The sequence below is a fragment of the Drosophila novamexicana genome, unplaced genomic scaffold (genome assembly GCF_003285875.2).
Source record: "Drosophila novamexicana strain 15010-1031.04,08,12 unplaced genomic scaffold, DnovRS2.1 tig00000387-arrow-pilon, whole genome shotgun sequence".
Lineage (NCBI taxonomy): Eukaryota > Metazoa > Arthropoda > Insecta > Diptera > Drosophilidae > Drosophila > Drosophila novamexicana.
This window is the reverse complement of record NW_020824800.1, coordinates 1134271-1157798: the sequence shown is the minus strand read 5'-3', so window position 1 is coordinate 1157798 and position 23528 is coordinate 1134271. Positions and strand designations below refer to the sequence as shown.

Below are 23528 nucleotides of genomic sequence, written 5' to 3'. Positions count from 1 at the left end.
CAAAAAAGATTCAATGTTCGAACCAACCTCGATTTTGAAAAAAAAACTTGATGTAACCCCTTGCCATTTTGACGATTTGGGTCAAAATTTAGATTTTTACCTTTTTAACCTAAACAACTTCATTTTCGACCGATCGTTCCTATGGCAGTTATATGATGGTCCGATCCAGCTGGTTTTGACATATGCGCTGCAACAAAAAGAGATACTTCTGCAAAGTTTCATTAAGATAGCTTTAAAACTGAGGGACTAGTTCGTATAGTAACAGACAGACGGACAGACGGACATGGCTATAACGACTCGACTGTTGATGCTGATCAAGAATATATATACTTTATGGGGTCGGGGGATGTCTCCTTCTATGCGTTACACATTTCACGACAAAATTATAATACCCTCTGCAATAACTCAACAAAAAGTTTTGTAAAATATCTATATCAAAAACCACTGGAAATCGCATAGGAAATTGCCAAGTTTGAAACTTACATGAAAACCACAGCTGACTCTGTAATAATATTCTAATATATATTCTTATCAAATAAATTTGGAGCTAGTTTTTCCTATAGTTTCTTTTTTATGAGCCGGCCCTGGCACTTGCTGCTGGTTGTGGCAATTGGATTTGCCTCTGCGATTGGATGCTTTGTGGCTGGCGTTTACTTTCAACATAACCATGCGACTCGACTGCTCCAACAGCTCGTGCAGCAGGATCCATATGCCTACTATATCAGCCCAAAGATCTTCGGTGTGGTAAGTCAGCAGTCTGCACCTTTCCAGCTGAAGGCAATTACAAATCTGTTTCTCAGTTCTGCTTCTTCAGCTCGGCGACTGAGCCCACACACCGCGTGCAACGTATCATGAAGTACGGTTTTCCGGGCCTGGATGATGTCCGGCTATATAGCGACTTTGTGCTATCCTACGATCGTCGCAATCGCGTGGCACATTGGGTATGCGAGCACTTGCAGAAGTCGAATCTACAGGGTACGCGGCACGTTATCCGCGCTCGCGCCGCCTATCGGCCAGATCTGAGTGTGCCCTCGACTTTTCGATCGACGCTCGCCGACTATAGACACTCTGGCTTTGATCGTGGTCATCTGGCAGCTGCTGGAAATCATCATGGCCGGCAAATAGATTGCAACGAAACCTTCTTGCTGACCAACATAGCGCCGCAGATAGGCCAGGGCTTCAATAGCGGTGCCTGGAACAAACTGGAGATCTATGTGAGGGAACTAGCCCAACATTTTGGTTCAGTATATGTGTGTACGGGCCCTCTGTTCAAGCCCCGACCACAGGGCAATGACAAATGGAGTGTGCAATACCAGATGATCGGCTCCAGTATGGTGGCGGTACCCACTCACTTTTTCAAGGTGATCATGGTGGAGTCCAAACTGCCGTTGGGCAAGCCCTATATGGAGGCTTATGTGCTTCCAAATACACCCATACCAGAGGAACTAACAATCCGCGAGTTTCTCTGCGATATACGGGAGATCGAGCATCTTGCAGGACTTAATTTCTTTCAGGGCATACGTAGAAGCGCAATATTCGGCAGCAACTATCCAAGCCAGTCGCAAGTGTTCCGAGATTTTGCATAATTGGCTGGCTCTATCTCGAGGATTAAAAACATAAATTAAGTTCCAGTAACAGAAGTTTGCTATCATTTGTCAATAAAGCTAATTTACTGTGTCACAATAAACTGTTGAACTTTGGATAATTTCAGTCTTTGTGTCTGAGCTAACGGGTCAGAATTGGTTGGGGCTTTATCAAGCGTTGGTCATTGATGCAGATTGACGATCCTTACACGACAAGGATCCTTTTTATACCTCCGGTTAGACCTATTCTTGAGGTTGCCTCATGCGTCTATTCGCCAAGACAGAATTGATTCTGTACAGAAACAATTCTTGTTGTGTGCCATTCTTGGTTTAAGCTGAGATCCTAGTATATAATTATTTGCACCCAGCAGATCCTGTCATAGTCATAGTTTCGAATAAAAGAACTTTACTACCCAGTAGACAGCTGATCTACAAATATAATTATTTTTGGCAACTAGCAATATATACAGACAGTAGGTCATTTTTTAAAAACTTGTTCTTTCGTTTGTAGAGAAAATCTGAAAAAGGATTAATACAAAATTAAAAGTAACTAGGCGGCATTAATATATACACATATATAGACAGTTTTTTTTTAAGAATTGCGACGCATCACAATGTCGGCCACAGAGGCCGGCGCCCAACAATGTGCGCTCTACGCGCTGGCGGGTTTGACGGGGTTTGTATTCGGTGCCTACTTCCAACAAGAAAGTGCAATTCGTCACCTGTTTGGCATGATAAGGAGAGACCCTTATATGTTTCATTATCGCCGAAAGCTGTATCCACTCGTAAGTATATGATGAAAGCTGGAACATTTACTGCCAACTGCCTCACTCGGCGTTCAGCTGTCTACATTTAGGACAGATCATGAAGCAAGGCTGTGGAATCTGTCGCCGAACCTGACGGACAGAATACGCCACCGTTTGTTCTTTTCACTATTCGATATAATTGGCAATATATTTTTTGACAAGAGGCCAATGTTGTGTACGCCAGATTTGTTGGATCTGGTCAAGTTTGGTCTACCTAGCATAGAGAATCTGTATGTGCACAAGGACTACGTTGTATCGCAGGACTTGAGCACCAATTCTCCGAAATGGATGTGTGAGCATCTGAAAGGCAACTATAAGAAGCTAACCACCGATGCGGACGGCGATGCACTGCATCTCCGCTACAATGATGTATTTGTTCTGAGCTGCGGCGGCACGCGAGTTTGTAAGGCCTTCAAGCGTGAAATTTGGCGTAAGCTGGAACAGCATGTATCCCAAATGACGGAAAAGTTCGGCTCGGTGTATGTGTATACAGGTCCCATGTATTTGCCATCTTGCCGACCTACCGAGGATTGGACTTTAGAATATCAAATTGTTGATTGGATTCCGCTCCCCATGCCATCCCACTATTTCAAGGTGCTCATCATTGACCCACAGCTGCCGGAATATACTCCCTATATGGAGGGCTACATAATAGACAATAAACAGAATGCTTCAAGCAGCAGCACCGAATTGACGGATTATCTCTGTGACATTGCCGAGATTGAGCGGCATACTGGGCTTCGCTTTTTCGAGGGCGTTCAGTCAACTGTACGTTTCGAGAAAAAGAAATACAGAATCGATTCTCACAGTTATCAACATCTTCGTCAGCCTTTTCGCCCAATACGTGAACCTTCCATTCCCATTGTCCAAGCTTAAATAAAAATAACGATGCAATTTACGTTGTCATATTAACCATTTGTTTCTGACCTGCATACCTTCTGGACTACAGTATTTTGCAATTTAAATTCAAAATTTTAAAAAGGTTTAATGATGTCCATTTACGATCACTTCGGAGCATATGAGACATGAAGAGTTCAAATATAACGGCCACATTAAATATGTTGCAATAACAGTGCACTGTTAATGTTAACACATGATATGTTGCCGAGCTTCAATATTTTCAGAGACTGGCTATCGATACTAGTTTGATTTTTAGCTGACTTCGTTTTATGTGACGGATGAATATTCGTTATCTATGACAGTTTATAAATAATTCCTGGGTAAGGTTAGGTTCATAATGAGTGCATATATAAAATACGTAGCAGTTAATCTTTTAATGAACAGACTCTTCAATACGATTGTGCTTTTATTAGTTGAAGCATTTGATTTTAAAAAAATATCGCAAAACATATCGAAATCAACAACACTGCTCATCGGTTGACTGTTATCGATATAAGTCGCACAGGCGACAACTTTACGTGGCAAACTGTCAAATGCAACTAATAGGCAGCAGAAAAAAATCGAATTAGCGAACTGACGTGGAAGTTCGTTTTGCTTGGAATTTGTGTTAAAAACTGCGTTACCTGTGCATCCATTCCCAGCGAAAGCTGCAAATAATTGCACAACAGTCGCTAGCCAACGCATCTAAGCCGAATTTCGACGCAGCAAGTTCTGAAATCGTTTGAATTCGTGGGAACGGTAACGCGAACTTTGAGCTGCAATTTGTGTTTTGTGCGTGAAAGTTGCTGCTTCATTTTTATGTGCTTATTTTGAGACGCTGCTCGCAGGCCACTTTAAGCTATGAATCCGAATATGTATGGCCCACCGCCTGCACAATTCCAACCACAATATGCAGCTCCGCCGCCGATTAGTGGCACACGGCCACCGACGGGTTGGCCACAACAACAGCAGCAGCAGCAGCTGCCGCCGCCGCCAGCGCAACAGCAGCACCCACAGCAGCAGCAGCAGCAACAACAGCAGCCACAGCGGCAGCAACAACAACAACAGCAGCCACAGCAACAACAACAATATGGCGCTGCGGTGACGTCCGCTCAGCAGCCCTATGTGAATGGCAACTACCAGCAGGTGAGCTTCTGAGCCTGATTTTTAAGCAAAACAGAGAACATGTTATAGCATCCCAATTTCGAATCGCTTCGTTGCTGCCACAAAGAGTAATCAACTTTGTGTGTCGATGATAGTATTACTTTTGAATCGTGCTTGAACCTCATGCTGTAAAGAGGTCAGCAAACGTTTCACAATGGAAGCTGCCTGATAAGAGTCCACACATAATTAAATCGATTTGAACTGTATTGCATGTACTTATGAATAACTCGTACTACTACTTTCTATCTCCCTCTCTTTTTTGTCTCTGTCGCTGCCTACGCACAGTTGGCCACGTCGATGAGCGGCTTGAGTGTGAGTGGTAATCCCCTGAAGCCTGCACAGCCGTCGCTTCCTATGCCCTCGGTTGGAGTTGGAGCTGCTGCACCGCCGGGCTCATACAATCAGTTTAACTCGAACGCGCCGCCAACGTCGCAACCATTGCCCCCGGCCGGGTCAGGCTTAAGCTTCAACAATAACAACAATGCGTACGCGGCAGCCTATGCAAATGGTTCAACAGCTCCATCTCCGGCACCTCCAGTGTCTGCAGCTGGAGGAGCAGCAGCGCCACCGCCGTCGCTGTATCCACCCACATCAGCGGCGCCTACTTCTGCTCCGCCTACATTGGCACCTGCACCTATGCCGCAAAGCGTGCCCAGCGGCATAAACCAGATGACACTCAACAGCGCCAATTTGGCGGGTTTGCCACACATGCCACCACCAAAACCAGCTGGACAACAGCTGCCACCAACATCCAGCGCCGCTGCGCAGCCGCCACCACCAGCAGCTCAGTCAGCACCAGGAGCTTATGGACGACCTGGTCAACCGCTGCAGCCACCCGGTAGCGCTGCTCCAGGCACGTTCGCGCAATCTGGCATGCCACCTCAGCCGGCAGCGGCTGGTGGGCCATATGGAATACCAACGCCTGGCAACTATCCAGGCGGCTATGCCGGGCAACCAAATCCGGCATTCCAAGGCGCGCCCCCGCTACCAGGTCAGCAACCAGCGCCGCCGCATCCTCAACAATTTGGCGCAGCTCCGCCTCCAGTAGTCGGCTTTCCGCCGCAACCAGGACAACAGTTGCAACAGCCGTCCATGCCTGGCTATCCTCCTCAGCCAATGCCCGGCTATCCACCCCAGCCTGGACAGCAGCCACAACAGCCCATGCCCGGCTATCCGCCCCAGCCTGGCACCTATCCGGGACAACCAGGGCCCGGTCGTCCTGGCTACAATGTAAGTACCTGTAAACAGTAAAAGGAAATGATAACTTGACCATATGCTATTGCCGCAATAACATTTTCTGCTCTTTCTAGCAGCCACCCATGCCGGGCGCTGGCAATATGTACCAACAAGCACCGCCGCGTCGCCTAGATCCCGATCAAATGCCAAATCCCATACAGGTGATGATTGAAAATCAGCAAGCAGCTGGTGGTCCATTTGTGACCAATCAGGCTGGCCTATTGCCGCCGCTGGTGACCACGAAGTTTGTGGTCCACGATCAAGGCAACTCCTCGCCGCGCTTTATACGCTCCTCTCTCTACTGTATACCCAATACGGGCGATCTGCTCAAGACGACGGCACTGCCCCTAACGCTCAACATTTCACCGCTGGCGCGCATTGGCCAGGGTGAAATGGAGCCGCCAATAGTGAATTTTGGTGACATGGGTCCCATACGGTGCAATCGTTGCAAGGCCTACATGTCGCCCAATATGCAATTTGTGGATGCAGGTCGACGTTTCCAGTGTCTCATGTGCAAGGTCACAACGGAAGGTAAAGATGGGAAAAATTCGCCACACCGGTAATAAAATGGAATTTGATTTTAATTATTTTTCCCATAGTGCATCCCGACTATTATCAGCACTTGGACCACACCGGGCAGCGTGTGGATAAGCATGAGCGACCGGAACTGCTACTGGGTACTTACGAGTTTCTAGCTACCAAGGATTACTGTCGCGTAAGTTTAACGAACTCGCTTATTCCCAGCTGTTATCTTAATAACTTTTCATTTTATAGAACAATACGGCTCCTGAGGTTCCGGCATTTATCTTCATCATAGACGTCTCCTACAATACGATCAAATCTGGCTTGGTGCATTTGCTTTGCTCTCAAATAAAGCACATACTCAAACATTTGCCTGTGGACCAGGGTCAGGACAAGTCGAAGGTGCGAGTCGGCTTCATAACCTACAACAGCACTGTGCACTTCTACAATATCAAGAGTAGCTTGGCGCAGCCACAGATGATGGTTGTGGGCGATGTGCAGGAAATGTTTATGCCGCTACTTGATGGTTTCCTTTGCCATCCAGAGGAATCGGCGGCCGTAATCGATGCGCTAATGGAGGAAATACCGCGCATGTTTGTAGACACCAAGGAAACAGAAACTATACTATATCCAGCTATACAGGCAGGTCTAGAAGCCCTGAAAGCATCCAATGCCTCTGGCAAGCTTTTGGTATTCAACTCAACGCTGCCCATCGCCGAGGCACCTGGCAAGCTCAAGAACCGTGATGATCGCAAACTGCTTGGCACAGACAAGGAGAAGACGGTTCTGACACCGCAAACGACTGCGTACAATCAGCTTGGACAGGAATGTGTGCAGCAAGGCTGTTCCGTTGATCTGTTTGTGTTCAATAACGCCTACATTGACATTGCTACCATTGGCCAAGTGTCTCGTCTGACGGGTGGTGAGGTTTATAAGTACACATACTTTCAAGCGGAACTCGATGGCAAACGTCTTATTGAGGACATCATTAAAAACGTATCACGTCCGATTGCCTTTGATGCGGTGATGCGCGTTCGAACCTCTGCGGGCATTAGACCCACCGAGTTCTTTGGCCACTTCTACATGACCAACACCACTGACGTGGAACTGGCAAGCATTGGTAAGTTTTAAGCTTGCGAGTCTGTCATTGTTAATCGCATATTCTATTTTACCTTTTTACAGATGCAACCAAGTCGGTGAGCATTGAGATCAAACATGATGATAAGCTGCCGCCGGAAGAGAACGTCTATATTCAGGTGGCACTGTTGTATACATCGTGCAGTGGCCAGCGACGTCTGCGCATATTGAATTTGGCACTGCGCGTAACCGTAACCATAGCAGATGTGTTCAAGAGCTGCGACTTGGACGCCATGATGCTTTTCTTTGCGAAGCAAGCGTGCTTTAAGCTGATGGAGCACTCGCCAAAACAGGTCAAGGACAATCTCATACAGCGATCGGCTCAGATTTTGGCCTGCTATCGCAAGCACTGCACATCTCCGACATCAGCTGGCCAGCTGATACTGCCCGAGTGCCTCAAGCTATTGCCATTGTACTCATCGTGTTTGCTGAAGAACGATGCCGTCTCTGGTGGATCTGATATGACCCTAGATGATCGCTCCTATGTCATACAATTTGTGCTGGCCATGGATCTGAATATGTCCGTCAACTATTTATATCCACGCTTTATTCCCATACACAATGTGGACCCTGATGAGACGTCGCTACCAACGCCAGTGCGCTGCACACATGAAAAGATCACCGAAGACGGTGCGTACATACTGGAGAACGGTGTCCATCTCTTCATCTGGCTGGGCCAGTCCCTGTCGTCCACATTTGTGCAGTCTGTTTTCGGAGTCCAATGCACGCAGCAGGTGAATGCCGAACGTTTCGCTATCACCGCCGATACGCCGCTGGCACGACGCATTACCGACATCATCGATCAGATTATGGAGGAACGCACTCGCTACATGCGGGTAAGTTTAGAGAACATCTTAAATAATACTTCACAAATATATTGACTTACCTATGATAATTGCAGGTCACATGTGTGCGGCAGAACGATAAGCTGGAGAGTGTATTTCGACATTTTCTTATCGAGGATCGCGGCACAGATGGCTCTGCTAGCTATGTGGATTTCCTGTGCCACATGCACAAGGAGATTAAGGACCTGTTAAGTTAGCACGTAGGCAACACGTACAAATCGCCGGCTGCCAGCAGCATTGCAACTGACGAGCGCTGGTCCAGAAGCTATTCGCAGAATCGGGCGCGCATGCGTCGCCTCTCACTGAGCAGTCGTCGGTTTAAATGAGCGTGTTGACATATTTATAGCATAAAGAGCAGATAAAACTTCAATTATACATACATATATATAAACATATATCTGCGACTTCATTTCGCGTGTTACAAATCTTCCATTAACTTTTATTACTCTTTCCACATTTTGCATGTTCTCTTTTCTGTCAATCTAAAGTATTCAATATATGTGTGTATTTCTGCGCTATGAACATTTGTTAAATGAGCAACTGCAATTAGACAAATTAGTTTTGTGTTTTTTTTTTCTTTTGATTTTCCTTTCAAGTTTCGCTCATATTTTTAATTAAATTAAAAATATCAGCTACGTTAAAAATTCTCCCAAATTACAAAACCATACCGTGAAGCAAGCCTGATGCGATAAATATGTAGATTGCGAACACTGCATAGAAAGCAAATATATTAACCTGTAACAGCACATTCATTTACAATTAATATACAAATGTTTCTAGAAGGGAAACAAATGATTTCAAAAAATGTTTTATGTGTTTAAAACTTGTATGCAATATTTTGTTTTCTGTCTTTAATGTAATTTGTGTATCGTAATTCAGATGATTATTATTATCTATAAATACCTATAAAAGTTTCGTGTGAGAATTATTATAATTTTATTTGGTATTTGCGACCCCTTTCCCCTAGAACTCAAAAAAAAAAAACTGTGCAAAAAATATATTGAAAATGAAATAAAAATTCTTATTAAAACAAATTTTTTGTGTTTTTATCAATTTTTTTTTTTAGTGCAATATTGCAATACTTTAACCCGGAAGTCGAAATATGTTAGTCAAATTATTTGAAAAATGAAGATCAAGAAGATTGGGCTTGCCCAATTCACATTCCGCGCTTTGAAATGCAATCAGTTTTCTAGCGAATTTTAATTGCCTTGAAAGAATAATATTTGTAATTGAAAAATAGGCGAAGCAATGTTATCGAACATTGTCTATATGTCTATATCACATAGAAAACACTTTTACTTTCACTATCTCCAAACTATGCAGAGCTCATTTTATCATTTTAACATATGTATGTGTGTGGATCGGTAAACGCATGAATTATTAGTTACAAATTTTATCTTTTATTTTTGTAAGCGAATTTCACTTTTTTAAACTTTCAACAAATCTAAAGCCAAGCAGCTGCCCAAAAAAGAACGTAACCGAGACTCATTAAAATTTTACTTTAAAAGTATCTTATTTTTTAAATATTTAACTTTTGAGGGATATCAAAACTATGACATCAAGAACTTAGGTTCTAACCATTTTGTTGCCTCATTTGAGAGATGCCAATTTTGGGTAGAATTCAAATTTAACGCGCAATTTATATGAACAAGAAATAATTACAATATTTTGAGTGGAACACGCAATTATAAATTAAATTGCTTCAGGTTGAGAAATGTTCTGGGATTATAGATGTAGTCAAATAGGTTCACGAACAGAATCTTGAGGCAGGGAATCAGGCTACCATCTCATGCTGGAATTTGCTTGAGAGTCTTAAGTTCTAGACAGTTAAGATAAGATTAAGTTATAAGTAGTTAATGAAAGATACCTATAAATAGAAGGGTAAATATATATAGGTATTTATTTTATTTTAGGCCTTTAAATATCTAGAATTATTATTATTTGACGTGCACATTTTACATTTACATAAATTTATAGATTGTTTTTTTTTTTTTCATTCGTTTTGTAAGTTTAGAAAAGTTTTCGTTTTTAATGTTCCCGAAACTCGTAACAATTAATTAAACATTGCCTATGATGTCCACTCTCTCCCTCTGCGTATGTGTGTGTGTGTGTTTAGGTAAATTGTTTATACAGATTACATATGAATTTTTTTAAAAATTTTAATTGAATTGGAACATAGGTAAACACACAACAAATGTTTGTTGTTGCATCAGAATTTGCTCTTACAATTAGTGTTAATATTATATAATTACAAAAAACCTGTCGCAGCTCAAAATATTTAGTTTTTTAATTTATCTTTTTCTTTTTGCAGCTTACAACTTAGTTACTATTCTAATTTTTAAGCAACGACGACTCTGATGAAATTTTGATATAATGTTTATTCGCATGCCGAAATAGTTTCAAATTACACAGAACACAATTTATGGAATAATACGGCATACAATTGTTTATAAAATTCAACTATTAGCTAGCATTTCGTTTACATAAATTAATTGCGAAATGAAATAAAAACGAAATAAACGAATGATTTTCCATCAGTTATTACAGCGATATGTATATACATATACATATTTATATATATATATATATACATGTATATATATATATATATATATATAGATGCTTCTATAGACTGCTCTTGCTTCGCACTGTCATTTTAAAGTTACCTGAAGAAAATCCGAATAGCGGGCGTGTTGCAATCGCCCGTTTCGCCAAGAAATCAAGTAGCCAACGTTTTAATGGGTATGTATAGGTAGGTAGGTATGCATGTGTGTGTGTGTGTGTGTGTGTGTGTGCAGCTTACTGTTGTGGTCGCCGGATTTGGGGAGGAGTGTGTAGTTAGGCAACCGCCCTATTTCGTAAACGCCATAAAAACAGCCCAAAGTATTTCATTTGCATTCGGCTTGGCCGCCTCCGTTTCAAAGTCGAGATCGAGTAGCTCGCGCACTCGTTTCATGGCCACCTCGTAGTCATCGTCGTTGAGTGGGGCAAACGCGTTCTCGATGACATCACTGGCATGCGCCAGAAAGATAAGTGCTAGCATTCGCTTGTCCATTCGCTGTGGATCGTTAACCCACTTCGAGAGTACCGAATCCTGAATCTGCAATGCGAATACCAGTATGAGTGCATGGACTTGTGTTTGGCATGTAGGCCGACTTACTTTCTTGACCAGACGACACTTGACCACATTGTCGCTGAGCGGATGTGTCGTCATGTCAAAGAGCAGAAAGTTTTGCTTTTCCGTTGTGAGCACACCTTTCTCCACGAGGTTCTTGGCCAGACGCTCGCGTACATTTTTCAGTTGATATCGCAACTTCAATGGATTCCAAGTTTCGCCTGCAACAATCGAAGTTTAGTTATTAAAAATGTTGTATTTAGGCCTTGCCAAGCAAAACACTCACCGCTCAGATATTCGATCCAGCTCTGGACCGTCTCGGGCGGATCTGTTTCCTTGATGTGTTTCAGCGCCTCATCCAACAAAACATCGCCCGTCTGCTGATCCGATTTCAATATCAGTTTTCTGCAACAATGACAGATTAGTTGTGCTTATGATGGAATACCCTTAGTCTGCTCCTTAGTCGGCACCTTGTACATAGGCCACGTCGTCGCATGCCCGATTTCTCGATCATCACACGTCCGCGCAGGCCCAGCTCTATGAGAATGCAACCGCGCAAGCCGCTTGATATGCAATCATTCCAGAAGGATGTGTAACCCTGATTAAAGTATATAAATAAAACGTTTTACATATGTGAATTATGTGAATGAATAAAATTCCTATCCCCGAACTTTGGAGAAATTGGAAAGCTCAAGCAGAAATCAAGACAGATAATCGAAAACTTTAATAATAATAATAACCAATACAATAACAAATACAAAACTAATAAGTTCTTTATTTAGGATAAGTTCTTCATAAGGAATCAATTGAATGTAAGATAAAACAAGTTTATGTCGAATGCATATCCAGAGTAGAAAGTAGGCTACGTTGTCATGTGGCCAAAATACTCCCGAGTCTTTCAGCTGCCGATGATGGCAACTGTTTCATGTTTAAACAGTTGAGTTTGTAACAAATAAATTGTTTAAGCTGAAATGAAATGTATTACGCAGCCTATAAGTGGCGGCTAACGAGCTACAGAACTGGAAAAAGTAATTCGATTTGATATGATAGATATATATATATATATACATATATTGCGCACGTGAATGAGTCACGGTGTGATCGAGTGCCACAACTTTGTCTTCGTTCTTCATATCATTTGTTCGTTTTTGGGAGAAACTGAAACAGTTTATTTGTTGATAAGTACAGAAATATAAGAATAGAAAAGGGGGCAAACAGAAGGCAGCTACAACTTCCTCGAACAATTAGCTAAGTGAAAAAATAGTGCTGATAAGAGGGCCGTGGAACCAGCAGAAGAACGAATCCATTCCAGAGTTGAACAAAACGATCAGAGCAAAAAAAAACTCGAAGCGACACGTTTGACTACCAAGGCGGCAATCGCTTGATGAGGGCGGGGGGTGGGGCTGGTGTTGTGGGGTGTGTCGTGGGGTCTGGAAGCAAAACACACTCACTCACACGCATAGAGTAAGATAAAGGCACAAAGGCAAATACAATACAAAATACAATATGCGATTGCACGGGCGAACGCAAAATGAGAATTATTCGCATGCCCTAAACGGGCACGTATGGAATATAGAGCCATAGGCATCACCAAACATGTGTGAAATTTATGAGTATTACGTTATTATGCAAATCAGGAATGAGTGAAATACCTGCTAAAACTTGCTTAAATTTTGACTATAGGCACAGCATCCAAGGGCTTGGAATTTGAGTTTCGTCTGCTCGAGAGATCGTCTTTACTTGAAGCATTTGCGCAATTGAATAGCTAATCAAAAGCTGCGATGTACACAGGAATTTAATTTCAATTATGCCACTTGGCAATCACAACTTTCACACTTGACACAAACACAAATACGTTTTGCCACAATGTAAGCAGAGAGAAGATCAACGGCGAAGAAGAGCAAAGCATATTTATGATAGCAGCACGGCTGCTAAACTCGTTCTCCATCGTTTGTGCACACTGAAAACAGCCGTAGCATTTGAGCTTTAGAGTTTATTGCACAATAGCAACGAAAACAAAAGGTAATAGGTAATATGGTTAATACGTCAATGCCCCTTGAAGTAACCCAACATCAAGCAATAAGCAGGCAACAAGGGTTAAGCTTTACTGAATGCGAATAAGGGAAAGAGCGCGAAGTAGCCAAAACAGAAAACAATAACGGAAGCTACTTATTAAAATGTTGCGTTTCGGTTTGAAACTTTGCTGTGCCAGAGAGATAAAACTGAGAGCAGTGTGACATATGTACACACAAGTTATACTAATTAAAGACAAACGATAATTGGTAACAGATATGTGTATGCAACTGATAAGCCCGCCCGCTTATCAGTTAGCAGGCAAGCACGCACCTCTTTATCCTTGAGGCCAAGCAGCAGCACCTCCTCCATGAGCGTAAGTCGTGTCTCCTTTGAGTCGCCATCATCAATGTTATCCTCCTGATCCTTGTTGTTGTCGAGCGCGTCCTGATTGTCATCCGGCGTGTTTGCATTCAAGCCACCAGCGCCACCGCCCTCGGCTCCGTTCTCGCGTGGCTTGACAGCGCGCCTAACCAAGCCGTCGCTGCGATTCATTGTGTTTATAATTCTTGGTGATTTTTTTTTTTTTTTTTGTATGTGTGGCACAATTGTTGACTGAGCTGCCACCTGCCTCCGCTTTGCTGATGTGTATTTGTGTCTGTGTGTGTGTGTGTTTACGTGTGTGCGTCTGTGTTGTTACTTTGTATTATTATTGTTCTGCAAATGCTGCCGACTTTTTTTTGTACTTTTGTCACACTTATTCCACTTGTTTTTTTTTTTGCACTAAGAGATGCACCACAATCTACGTCGCCTTCGTTGTTGTTTATCTACTTTGTTAAAACTCTACAATTTACGTTGACAATTTTTTCGAATTAATTAAAAGCAGACACTAAATATACAATTGCATATTTTTATATTATTTTGTATCTATTTAAATACTTGCGCATAATGAGCTTTATAATATTTTTTTTGTGTCTTTTCTGTTTCTCCGACGTGACATTTTTCGTCTAGTGTTGATCAACGTCGCGCACGCTGAACTGAATCATAAGCCACGGTTGGTGTATTTCTTACAACACAATTGAGACTGCATTTGTAAGTCAATAACATCAATACTAATTATGAAAGTTTTTTTTAGGTCAACGTATACACTTCTGCTGCTGAAGATGCATTTAACTCGAACTGTGAACAGAATAACAGCTGATGACTGGCTTTTGGTATTTAACAGCACTGTTGTTGCGCCGAATTGTGAATGACCAGTTTTAGGTGAATGTCAAAGAGCAAGGCGATTGTGGGTGTATGGTTGCTAGAAAAATTGTGTTTGCACAGTTGGTCTAAAAAAAACAAAACAAAAGAATAACTCGTTAGACATGTCTTACCTGGCCAGTTTTAATAATGAGAGTGCAAAACAAATACTTATGGACATAATACGTACTGTGAATCAGCCAGAGAACTCGAAAAAACTATCGGAAGCAAAAGCGTCGGCTGGCAAAGAGATGATTCTTATGATGCAGCACGTTTTCCCTCTGGTAATGCAGCTGCAGCTGGAGGTGATCAAGGTGCACGGCTTTCCAGGCAACCGTGAGGGTCTCGTTCAGTTCTCGCAGCTTATACGGGAAATGGAGCGTGACGACATGGAAATTGCACGCCTGCGCAGCCAGATACGAGCCATATACCTGCCGCCAATCGCTATAAACACTACCAACGATATTCTTATCTAATATATATATTATATATAGTTTATGCTAAACACACTTGAGACTGCAATAGATTTAAGTAAACAACAATCTTTTGTAAATTGTATTTTGGGTTTGATGTACATCATTTTTACATAGCTTGAACCAACAAAGCTGCCATAGATCATGACTGGCAGATTATTAAATCCAGTACATTGTATGAAATAGCCGAGTAAAATCTTATTTTACCAATTATCTGAGAGTATGGTTTCGGACTAAGTAACATGGCGTATCTACTAAACAAGAAATAAAGTATTTTGCTGTTGCATTGGCTTAGAAAATATTGTGTTTTGTTCATACGCGTGATATGTCCATAATTGAACAGCCAATTGGCGGGCGATAAATTAAAGAAATTTCTTCAATACCTTAATGTTAATAACTTACAGACTACGCTTTTTAATAGTATATACACGTCAAGAAGGAAGTACGCAGCTGCCTTTTCACAGTTTGTGTCCAATGAACTAAGAAAACGTACATATATATATATATATATATATATAAGGCGAGACCTTAGCTTAGACTAACTTTGAGAGTTAGGAGGCCAGAATGCATTCTAGCGGTTCACATCACCGTGTGAGCTATTGTTGGTCTGCACATTTCTATTTTGCAAGTCATCTGCAGTTAGTTTGACTGGATTGATATGGGTTGTTAATTCATTGCCATTGAGCTTGTGCCCCAAATGGTGCAACTGGTCGGCAAAGTGTGCATCCTCCACGCTTTCAACGTCATTCGTAATTGACATGGACATAGGGGAGTGGGGGGTAAGCGGCGTACGTGGCGTATTTGCGGCACCCAGCTCCTCAATGGTTGAATCGCTTTGAGTAGACGGCGAACTGGAGCGCGAACGCACTGGATACGCGTCATCCAGTGGCAGAGCAAAGCCCTGTGTTATCAGCAGATCGCCAATGTTCACCTCTCCGCCTTCAGTGGGATCGAATAGCTCCACGCCGGGCAGAGGTGTGCCATCTCTTGTGGCGGCGTTGACAGCACTTGTGACCTTCGGGCGCTCCTTGTACGTTACAACACGAGCGATGAGCTTGCGCCAATGGGCAACTGTTTATTAAAATAGAGAGTTAAATTACTATAGATTTTAAATTCAGAATTCAATAAAAACATACCCTCAGTAAATTCCTCGAATTTGGATATTGATGCCTTTTGCCAGGTATTCGGCTCATCTGTAATAGTTGACTTAACGTTTGCCAAGAAACATTCAACTGCTTGAAATCTGGAAGTTTTTAAAGGGGCAGATAATTTCAAATACATATATAATATCGTATATGGTATATGGTATATATGCTGACCTTAGTGTTAGGAAATCGGTGCGCAGCTCGCAAATATCCGCTGGAGAGATATATTCACTGTCACCATAGTCCACAAAGTACAAATCGATGACCATCTCATTCGGATTGTACTGATTAGGCATGATGTCCACAATCTCGGCGCGATACCATTTTTCATCGAACTTAAATACGGCGGCCACAATCTGACCCACATATGGTGTCGTAAGCTGATGCTTAGCACGATTCTCGGCACTGCTGTAGTAGCTGGTCATTTCCTTGACCATGTCGTCCAGCTTCTTGGACTGCGGTCCCACCAACTGCACCCAGAACTTTGTGGGCGAGGCAACGGCCGAGACGTACACCTCCATGGGCTTGTCATCGCCGCGGGCGGCCATCAGTTTGTCTCGCGGCGGCTGGGAGCTGAGCGATGTCTGTGATGAGTACATGCTAGAGGTAAGACTGTAACTGGGGGAACGTCGCGGCTCGCGATGCTGCTCCACCTCGTCGACAGCGATACGCAACTGTTCGTCCTCCTCGATCTGATCGTCCAGCAGCTTGCGGGCAATGTTCACCTGCTTCTGGTTGCCAACGATGCTGATCTTGGCCTTGCCATTGCGTCCATTTGGATCCACGCTGAGCTTGGCCAACGAAGCACGACTTATGTCCTGTATTATCTCGCCGCCACGCCCATTGATCTTGTTGGCTAGACGCTGCGGCACTTGCAGCTCCATTTTGACTATGGGCGCACGCTCAATCTCCTTGATAAGCATCACACGCGCCGCCTTGACCGCATCTGGCAAGCCGTTAATGTCGCAGAATTTGTGCGAGTTGTCCTTGTCGCTGTGGTTAAATATTTTATATTACTAACGCTATAGAGTTTAGTCTGCACATAGAAAGCGTCATTACTTTCATTATGTTTTCTTTTCAAAACGAAAATTAAATATTTACCGTAATCTTATCTTTGCCCCAGTCTTTTCTTCAATTAGTTTAATGTTGGCGCCGCCGCGTCCAATTATCAACGGCACATGGTCATTGTCCACAACAATCTTCAGGCAGATTTCCTTCTGCTGTTGCTTCTGTCGCTGTTGTTGCCTTTCTTCATTTGTCCTACGCTTGTTGCCCGCCGCCTCCTCCTCCTCCTCCTTGTCATCATTGCGCGTCTTGAAGTAGGCATAGAGCATGGCGCTGCCCAGTGAACAGAGACCGAAGCCCAGTAGCAGTTTGTAGGTGGGCGTGCCGGCAAAAGGCGTATTACGCAACATTCTGTATTTGTTTGATGGTTTGTGTGTTTGTTATAGATTTACTCTTCCTTTGCGGGTTCCCTTGATGGCAGCTTACGTCAAACTACAAGCAGAGATCAGTGTAAGGCAAAGCTTTTTCCAAGTTTTATCATAAATGTTAACGAAATATTGCATGCACACGGGCCGGGCCGCCCCTCTGGTGATTGATTGGGACGATGTTTACGGCTCAGTGAATCAATAACAAAAAAAAAAAAAGAAAAAAAATAAATAAGACGCGACAACGAGCTGCTCCCCCTTCGACGGCAAAGTGCTCAAGCACAGGCGCTGGTTTATTCGATGAAGCGTGCCATTTTAGACCCTCTGTTGTCTGTTATATAATTCTCTTATCACTAACAATGCGACAAGATGTTAATGAAAATTTGCAAAACAAATGAAATTTTTAATAATTTTTGGCAGACAAATACACAAATGACAGCAGCAAAACAAATAGAATTGTGACGTTTGCGTTCACGTTTACACTACGCTACACAACTGAATCCCAAACTCACAGAAATAAATCATTGTATTTACAGGGCTACGAGTTGTCTTGCAAGAATTACCAAAACGTATACAGCGTCTATCAAAGAATTCGATTGACATTGCTCGTAATTCTCACAGTGTACCGTATTTAAACACAATAAATCGCAACCTTACGTCTTGCATCATGTTCCGCTTGGAGTTTTTGAACTTGTCCTTCGACAAATTGAACCAGTTCATGCGCTTTATCTGAGACGGGTTAAAAAACTTGAACTGAGAGCTATGTGTCGACCGGAAAAATATGCTGCGAGCTTTTTAATTCATTTTTAACATGTGTCAATGACAAAACAGAAAAACTTTAAATGCAATACAAATGCTTTTGCAAGTTGCTGACCTTGATATTGAATTTAAGTATTGAGTTTAGTTTTGTGTCGTACAGTTTTCCTAAGTTTAACCGTGCGGTTTATTCGATTGCTTGGAAATCGTTTCGTTTCGTTTTAATTAAAGTAATGAGCAAACAATGCAAATCGACAAATCGGCAAAGCGCAAAGCAGTCGCTTGTCCGGCTCGTGTCGCTCAATATAGATAACTGTTGCAATAATTTAAATTTTGCCTCAGCGGACGCCGTACGTTAAATGGCGTCAGCTGTTTGGCAATTTTCGCTCTCTCGCTCTCTTCCAGTCGGTCTTCCTCTTTCAATCGCGCGCTCTGTTTCAGGCGAGCGGTCGGTTCTTTTCATTGTTTACTTTGCCGGCTCATTTATGAGCAACAACTGGCCAACATAAATATGAATTGGCTTAAGCAAGTAAGGATTGGGGAATGACAGAAGCAATTAAAAGCGTGTGACAAAAAATATACAGAGAGTGAGAGCGCATTTTGTCAGAGAGCTTTGAACGTAACGAATGTATGTACGTCTGTGTGCTGTGTGCGTTTAAAAGCTAAATTTAGTTAAATGACATAATAAGCCTTTCGTTGAGTGTTTGCATTTTAAGTTAAGTTTAGTGCTCAATAAAAGGACGCTAACGGAAAAGTCAAACATGCATGCTGTTGTTGCCTCAATTAAGCTGTCGTGCACATAGCGACATATGCGCAATTAGATAAGTTATAAAAATATTAATTTTAGATAAGAGTTATTCCGATAGCATTTATTTCAAATCCATATACATATTTCAAGGGTCACGCGGTGATAGTGAAATTGTTGGCAATGTTTCAATTTTCGCAGTTCGCATTGTTGCTGAACGCTGCGTGTTGCTAAAATAAAACGAATTAAAAAAAACAACAACAAATTATCGACGTCATTTTCAGACATTTAAGTCTGCAAGGTATTTTTAATATTTTTTATATGGACAACATGAAGCGGTCTTTCTGGTCTATTATTAATATTCGTATAAGCTTTTAAGTATTTTCGACTAGGCGAACATTTTCAATTTGCATGCTGCACTCACGATTTCAAATTCTAAAACTAAAACCAGCAAAACGTGAATTTGATAAACTACCGCACATACACAAACATATCAATGGAACCGAAACCCAACAAGAACCAATAGTACAAGTTCTGGAAGGGTATGCGTATAAAGCATGCGTTGATTGTAATAATTCGGATTTGACGCCAAGTTGCACGCCTGCACTTCTTACTTGGACTTGTTTAATCACTTTGTGAAAAAACGACAGTACAATTAATTTGGATAACGTGTAGATTGTATCACAATAGTAACTGGAAGCACAAGGTTTATAGTTTAACAATAAATGTCTAATTAACACCAACTGTGATCTACTTATAAAAACGTGTGAAATAGAATTGTATCAGAATTCGGAATTTGTTCAATCGAACTAGTTGTTGAACTGAATGAACCGACTGATAATTGTTCATATATTTAGTTCATTTATCACAAAAACAAAAACCATATGTTTTTACAAATTAACTATTTCAACTGAGTGTACATATTTCCGTTAACGGATTTTTTATTTTGGTAATGTAGCGCAAAATAGCACATTAATAAAACAGTACAATTAGATATTTAAAAGTAAAGTAAGCAAATACGTCAATTCGTCGAGCAGAGTAAAGTACGGTTATCGATAAACTAACCGTAAATAGTTTTTCATGCGAGTGTTGCAAACGCATGGAATTATTTAAATTTGAAAATTGGCGCCAACTGCTTTGGCTGTTTCGCTTCGTTATGTATTTGTGTGTTTGCTTTTCTCGATCTAGATTAGTAAAAAATGCAATTGAGCAGCTAAAAGCTGTAGGTCATAAGAAACTAAAGCTACAGGCTTATCAGCCGTGGTCTAAGTACAATGAACACTTATCAGTTTAAGGCGAACCATATGGCGTGGGCGTTTGTATGTGTTGCAGTTCAAAGTCTGGCACAGCAGCTAGGATATATCACGCAAAGCATTCGGCTTGATGCCGTCCATGTCAAAGCAGCGACAATTGCAGGAGGACACAGGGCACTCCGAATTTTGCCTGCAAGCGCAAGGGGCAAATGATTAACAACTGTTTGCGAACAAGTATTATGATAAACTTACTTGAACCATTGGACAATGTGCTCAGTGTGGCCACCGTGGCGACACGTCTGACACCAGGAGAACCACTTGGAGAAGGGTTTCATTTGCCAACTGCCCTGTAGCTCTGTGGAGCTACTCTCACTGGCGCTTGTATTCATAATGGTGCCCATGTGCATCAGGCAGAGCGAGCAGCGCGGCAAGGGCTTGCGGCAGCTGGGGCAGGAAGATAAGCGATTTGTGCTGGTGCTTGTGCTTCTTGGACGCGGTTCATCGAGCAGCGCGTTGGACACAGATTTGCCACAGAAATTGCACGATAGGTAAACGGTACGCGAGCTTCTCGCTGAGGCGCGCATGCTCTCTATTTTTATATCCAGCTCGGCCCGCTTCTCCCACAGACCCCAGCTGTTCAGATAGTCCAAATAGCTGGATATCCAGTACTGGATGCGATTGTCCGCCTGATGCTCGTTGCGAAAGTAATTGATGGCCACCAGCGCCACAGTCTGCACATCGAAACTGGCATCCATGTAGGCCTGCAGTATATTGATGCCATCTAAGGATTCGCCAGTGAGCAGCAGTCCGTTGAGATCGCCGCACTCGATGGCGCGCTGTATGCGCTGCTTGATATACTCCGTCAGCTTTGTTTCGGACAGGTATTTGCACGCGAAGGCTACACGATCCGCTAGAGAGACACCCTCCTCTCTGAGCACCGCATCAAAATTGTCCGCTTCCATTGTTAGGAACGAGAAAATGGCCCTCAAGTGCGGATCCTGTATTTGCATGTTGGCACTCGAGCGCTGATTGCGCCAGGTCGAGCTGCAGCGATCCGCATTGAAGCTGGACAACGCGATCGCCGTTATCCGATACATGCTCGGATCTCGCATCTTGTCCGCCGCCCGAGACAGTATATTGCAGGCAGTCAGTACCTTCAGATGGAACACGCAAATCATTGCCGCCCGACTGAACTCCTTGTTTGCATAAAGCTCATCTATGAAACGGTCCAGCTCGTGCTCAAATGACCAGCCGCACAGCTGCAGTGCCAGATCCCGCTGTTCGCTGCTGCAGAAATGGGGCGAACGATCACTTCAGACTTTTTTTTTCAGACTTTTTTCACTCATCACTTACCGATAGGAAATGAGTTTGTTGGAGTTGTTGATGCCATCGGGCCACTGCAGCAGCTGCGACTCAATGCGCGAACTGGCCATCAACGCCTCCGAGGTGTGGCCCAGATTGATGCCCAGCGTGGCCTTTAAGCCCGCCAAGCGCTCCTCGTTGTAGACATTGTTCAGAGTGGTCCACACGTTGCGCAAATACGGGCTCAGATGTAGTTCAGCAAATCGTTTGTCCTCCGGCTTAATGCCGTAGTCCTGAAGTGCTCGCTGTCGCGTTTCCTCCAACAGATCCTCCTCGAAGAGCTCGCGTTGCAGATAGTCAAGGCTCAGCGAGGAGCCGACGCTGTACTCATTGAGCGAGCTGGCAGCACTATTCGAACTGCAACTGCTCGTCGTCGGCTGTTGGCTGTCCGTGGGCGAGTTGACAGCGGCAGCCGCATAAAGCGGACGTTGCATGAGCAGCGGCAACTTGCTCCGATTGCTGTACGCCGTATGCAAGCTGGCAGGCAGCCGGAAATCTAGTATATTGAGCGCATCCGCCAGCAGCAGCGCCCGCTCGAAGTCACGCGGATGCCAGGACAGCCAATTGACGGCGGCAAATTTACCACTGTGCTGATACTTGGCCGGAAACGGACTGATTTGCCGCTTTACGTGGTACACCTCCCGGCTGGATTCATTGTCCACGCTACGTATGTCGTAGAGCGTTATATAGGGCGAGTCGCGCTGCAGCGAGGACAGCAGAGACGTGCGCGTCGGGCACCAGGCGATCTGCATGTGATTCCGCGACGAATGGATCTGGCGCAGCGGTCGCTCAATGGCACGCAGATCCCACAGCATAATCACCGAGTCCACATAGCTGCACAGATAGTTACCATTGGGCGCCACGGACAAGCCCTGCACTGTCTTTGTCTGTATAGACTGGCAGGTGGCGTTGCTCTCTAAAAGATGCGAGAAGCATTTAGGCTAAAGCGTGACCAGCTTGGATTATTCAGTTCACTTACGTCGCAGATCGAATAGCTTAATCAGTTTCTGGCTCATGCCCGCTATGAGCACGCGATGATTGTGATCCCAGCACAGGGAATTGGCTGCCTCGGCCAGGCCAAAGAAATTGGCCGTTTCCTTAGGCACGCCGTGCTCAATGTCCCAGATGGTGATGCAGTAGTCAGAGCGATGTCGGTCGTGGCCAATGGCCAATATGTTTGCGTCCAACTCATTCCAGGCCAGGCAGGTGCACATGCGCTGCTGCCGCGGCGCTTTAAAGGATGATTAATAACAAATGGCACATGAAAGGACTTTCAAATTCTGCCTTACTGTACTCCCAACTGCTGTCGTAAGTGTCCCGAAAGTTGCAAATGCCAATTTTGCCATCGGCCAGGCCAACGGCGATAATTGGCTGGTCACTGTGATAGGAGCTGGCCACGCATCGGGCGTATTGATAGCGCGTTTCGTTCGATAGAAAGTTGACCGGAATGTAGGGCAGGCGGCTCTTCTGGGCTGTCAGGTCGTCCTTGCTGCGCACTTCGTACAAATTGATTTCCTGGCCCCATGAGACAAACTTGTCGGGGAAGTTGGGAAACCAACTGATGCCGTGTATATTGCCGCTCATGTTGAGCTCTTTTTCGCATTTATTTGCACAACCTAATTGCGTCGCGTCTTATCAGTCCAAAAAAAATCCAAACAACAAAACAGCTGATACCGACATTAGGGATGGGCTACTTTAACATTCTGTTAACAGCAGAGCAATCGATATACGTGTGGAGTAATTCTGTTAATTGTTAACACTATGCAACCTTATTTATTTTTTTTTTTAGCAGCGTTTAATATTTAATTATTTAAAAACAGGC

The 23528-nt window shown here is 43.4% G+C and overlaps 7 protein-coding genes across 8 annotated transcripts; 4 read left to right on the top strand and 3 right to left on the bottom strand.

Annotated features, from left to right (window-relative positions):
* The first annotated feature begins 526 nt into the window (after nt 1-526).
* LOC115759897 (endonuclease G, mitochondrial) lies at nt 527-1677 on the top strand. Its single transcript, XM_030701013.1, has 2 exons — nt 527-744; nt 801-1677. The coding sequence occupies exons 1-2, from the start codon at nt 574-576 to the stop codon at nt 1584-1586; spliced, it is 957 nt and encodes a 318-aa protein (XP_030556873.1). The 5' UTR covers nt 527-573; the 3' UTR covers nt 1587-1677.
* A 376-nt stretch (nt 1678-2053) lies between these two features.
* Nucleotides 2054-3299, top strand: LOC115759885 (endonuclease G, mitochondrial). Its single transcript, XM_030701000.1, has 2 exons — nt 2054-2368; nt 2426-3299. The coding sequence occupies exons 1-2, from the start codon at nt 2198-2200 to the stop codon at nt 3263-3265; spliced, it is 1011 nt and encodes a 336-aa protein (XP_030556860.1). The 5' UTR covers nt 2054-2197; the 3' UTR covers nt 3266-3299.
* A 537-nt stretch (nt 3300-3836) lies between these two features.
* Nucleotides 3837-8718, top strand: LOC115759734 (protein transport protein Sec24C). Of its 2 annotated transcripts, none has more exons than XM_030700755.1 (7): nt 3837-4414; nt 4718-5662; nt 5746-6199; nt 6268-6383; nt 6443-7310; nt 7373-8163; nt 8229-8718. In XM_030700755.1, exons 1-7 carry the CDS (start codon nt 4130-4132, stop codon nt 8367-8369), a joined length of 3600 nt encoding a protein of 1199 aa, XP_030556615.1. In that variant the 5' UTR covers nt 3837-4129; the 3' UTR covers nt 8370-8718. The 2 variants fall into 2 exon arrangements, with proteins under 2 accessions (XP_030556615.1, XP_030556614.1); XM_030700754.1 differs by having other exon boundaries at nt 5743-6199.
* Nucleotides 8719-10221: 1503 nt separating this feature from the next.
* On the bottom strand, nt 10222-14012 carry LOC115760304 (Golgi phosphoprotein 3 homolog sauron). Its single transcript, XM_030701592.1, has 5 exons — nt 13634-14012; nt 11758-11885; nt 11574-11692; nt 11333-11508; nt 10222-11272 (listed from the first exon to the last, which is right to left on the bottom strand). Exons 1-5 carry the CDS (start codon nt 13853-13855, stop codon nt 11024-11026), a joined length of 894 nt encoding a protein of 297 aa, XP_030557452.1. The 5' UTR covers nt 13856-14012; the 3' UTR covers nt 10222-11023.
* A 29-nt stretch (nt 14013-14041) lies between these two features.
* On the top strand, nt 14042-15035 carry LOC115760305 (protein C10). The gene is made up of 2 exons (XM_030701593.1): nt 14042-14354; nt 14436-15035. Exon 2 carries the CDS (start codon nt 14668-14670, stop codon nt 15016-15018), a length of 351 nt encoding a protein of 116 aa, XP_030557453.1. The 5' UTR covers nt 14042-14354; nt 14436-14667; the 3' UTR covers nt 15019-15035.
* A 486-nt stretch (nt 15036-15521) lies between these two features.
* LOC115760303 (tudor and KH domain-containing protein homolog) lies at nt 15522-18554 on the bottom strand. The gene is made up of 5 exons (XM_030701590.1): nt 18465-18554; nt 17262-17657; nt 16335-17153; nt 16152-16258; nt 15522-16086 (listed from the first exon to the last, which is right to left on the bottom strand). The coding sequence occupies exons 2-5, from the start codon at nt 17573-17575 to the stop codon at nt 15587-15589; spliced, it is 1740 nt and encodes a 579-aa protein (XP_030557450.1). The 5' UTR covers nt 17576-17657; nt 18465-18554; the 3' UTR covers nt 15522-15586.
* A 1477-nt stretch (nt 18555-20031) lies between these two features.
* Nucleotides 20032-23342, bottom strand: LOC115760182 (GATOR complex protein MIOS). The gene is made up of 5 exons (XM_030701411.1): nt 22996-23342; nt 22686-22937; nt 21698-22622; nt 20597-21631; nt 20032-20534 (listed from the first exon to the last, which is right to left on the bottom strand). The coding sequence occupies exons 1-5, from the start codon at nt 23288-23290 to the stop codon at nt 20444-20446; spliced, it is 2598 nt and encodes an 865-aa protein (XP_030557271.1). The 5' UTR covers nt 23291-23342; the 3' UTR covers nt 20032-20443.
* Nucleotides 23343-23528: the final 186 nt, after the last annotated feature.

What these genes read in the sequence shown, in the direction of transcription:
- LOC115759897 (XM_030701013.1), top strand. Translation starts at nt 574, where the DNA reads ATGAGCCGGCCCTGGCACTTGCTGCTGGTTGTGGCAATTGGATTTGCC. An exon ending in GCCCAAAGATCTTCGGTGTG is followed by an intron (nt 745 to 800) that starts GTAAGTCAGCAG and finishes TCTGTTTCTCAG; the next exon opens with TTCTGCTTCTTCAGCTCGGC.
- LOC115759885 (XM_030701000.1), top strand. Translation starts at nt 2,198, where the DNA reads ATGTCGGCCACAGAGGCCGGCGCCCAACAATGTGCGCTCTACGCGCTG. An exon ending in GCCGAAAGCTGTATCCACTC is followed by an intron (nt 2,369 to 2,425) that starts GTAAGTATATGA and finishes CTCGGCGTTCAG; the next exon opens with CTGTCTACATTTAGGACAGA.
- LOC115759734 (XM_030700754.1), top strand. Translation starts at nt 4,130, where the DNA reads ATGAATCCGAATATGTATGGCCCACCGCCTGCACAATTCCAACCACAA. An exon ending in GTGCAAGGTCACAACGGAAG is followed by an intron (nt 6,200 to 6,267) that starts GTAAAGATGGGA and finishes TTTTTCCCATAG; the next exon opens with TGCATCCCGACTATTATCAG. An exon ending in CTACCAAGGATTACTGTCGC is followed by an intron (nt 6,384 to 6,442) that starts GTAAGTTTAACG and finishes TTCATTTTATAG; the next exon opens with AACAATACGGCTCCTGAGGT.
- LOC115760304 (XM_030701592.1), bottom strand. Translation starts at nt 13,855, where the DNA reads ATGAATCGCAGCGACGGCTTGGTTAGGCGCGCTGTCAAGCCACGCGAG. An exon ending in CGACGTGGCCTATGTACAAG is followed by an intron (nt 11,693 to 11,757) that starts GTGCCGACTAAG and finishes TCATTGTTGCAG; the next exon opens with AAAACTGATATTGAAATCGG. An exon ending in CTGGATCGAATATCTGAGCG is followed by an intron (nt 11,509 to 11,573) that starts GTGAGTGTTTTG and finishes CGATTGTTGCAG; the next exon opens with GCGAAACTTGGAATCCATTG.
- LOC115760305 (XM_030701593.1), top strand. Translation starts at nt 14,668, where the DNA reads ATGTCTTACCTGGCCAGTTTTAATAATGAGAGTGCAAAACAAATACTT.
- LOC115760303 (XM_030701590.1), bottom strand. Translation starts at nt 17,575, where the DNA reads ATGTTGCGTAATACGCCTTTTGCCGGCACGCCCACCTACAAACTGCTA. An exon ending in ACCGATTTCCTAACACTAAG is followed by an intron (nt 16,259 to 16,334) that starts GTCAGCATATAT and finishes AAAAACTTCCAG; the next exon opens with ATTTCAAGCAGTTGAATGTT. An exon ending in ATTCGAGGAATTTACTGAGG is followed by an intron (nt 16,087 to 16,151) that starts GTATGTTTTTAT and finishes TTTAATAAACAG; the next exon opens with TTGCCCATTGGCGCAAGCTC.
- LOC115760182 (XM_030701411.1), bottom strand. Translation starts at nt 23,290, where the DNA reads ATGAGCGGCAATATACACGGCATCAGTTGGTTTCCCAACTTCCCCGAC. An exon ending in CGACAGCAGTTGGGAGTACA is followed by an intron (nt 22,938 to 22,995) that starts GTAAGGCAGAAT and finishes CATCCTTTAAAG; the next exon opens with CGCCGCGGCAGCAGCGCATG. An exon ending in AACAAACTCATTTCCTATCG is followed by an intron (nt 21,632 to 21,697) that starts GTAAGTGATGAG and finishes CCATTTCTGCAG; the next exon opens with CAGCGAACAGCGGGATCTGG.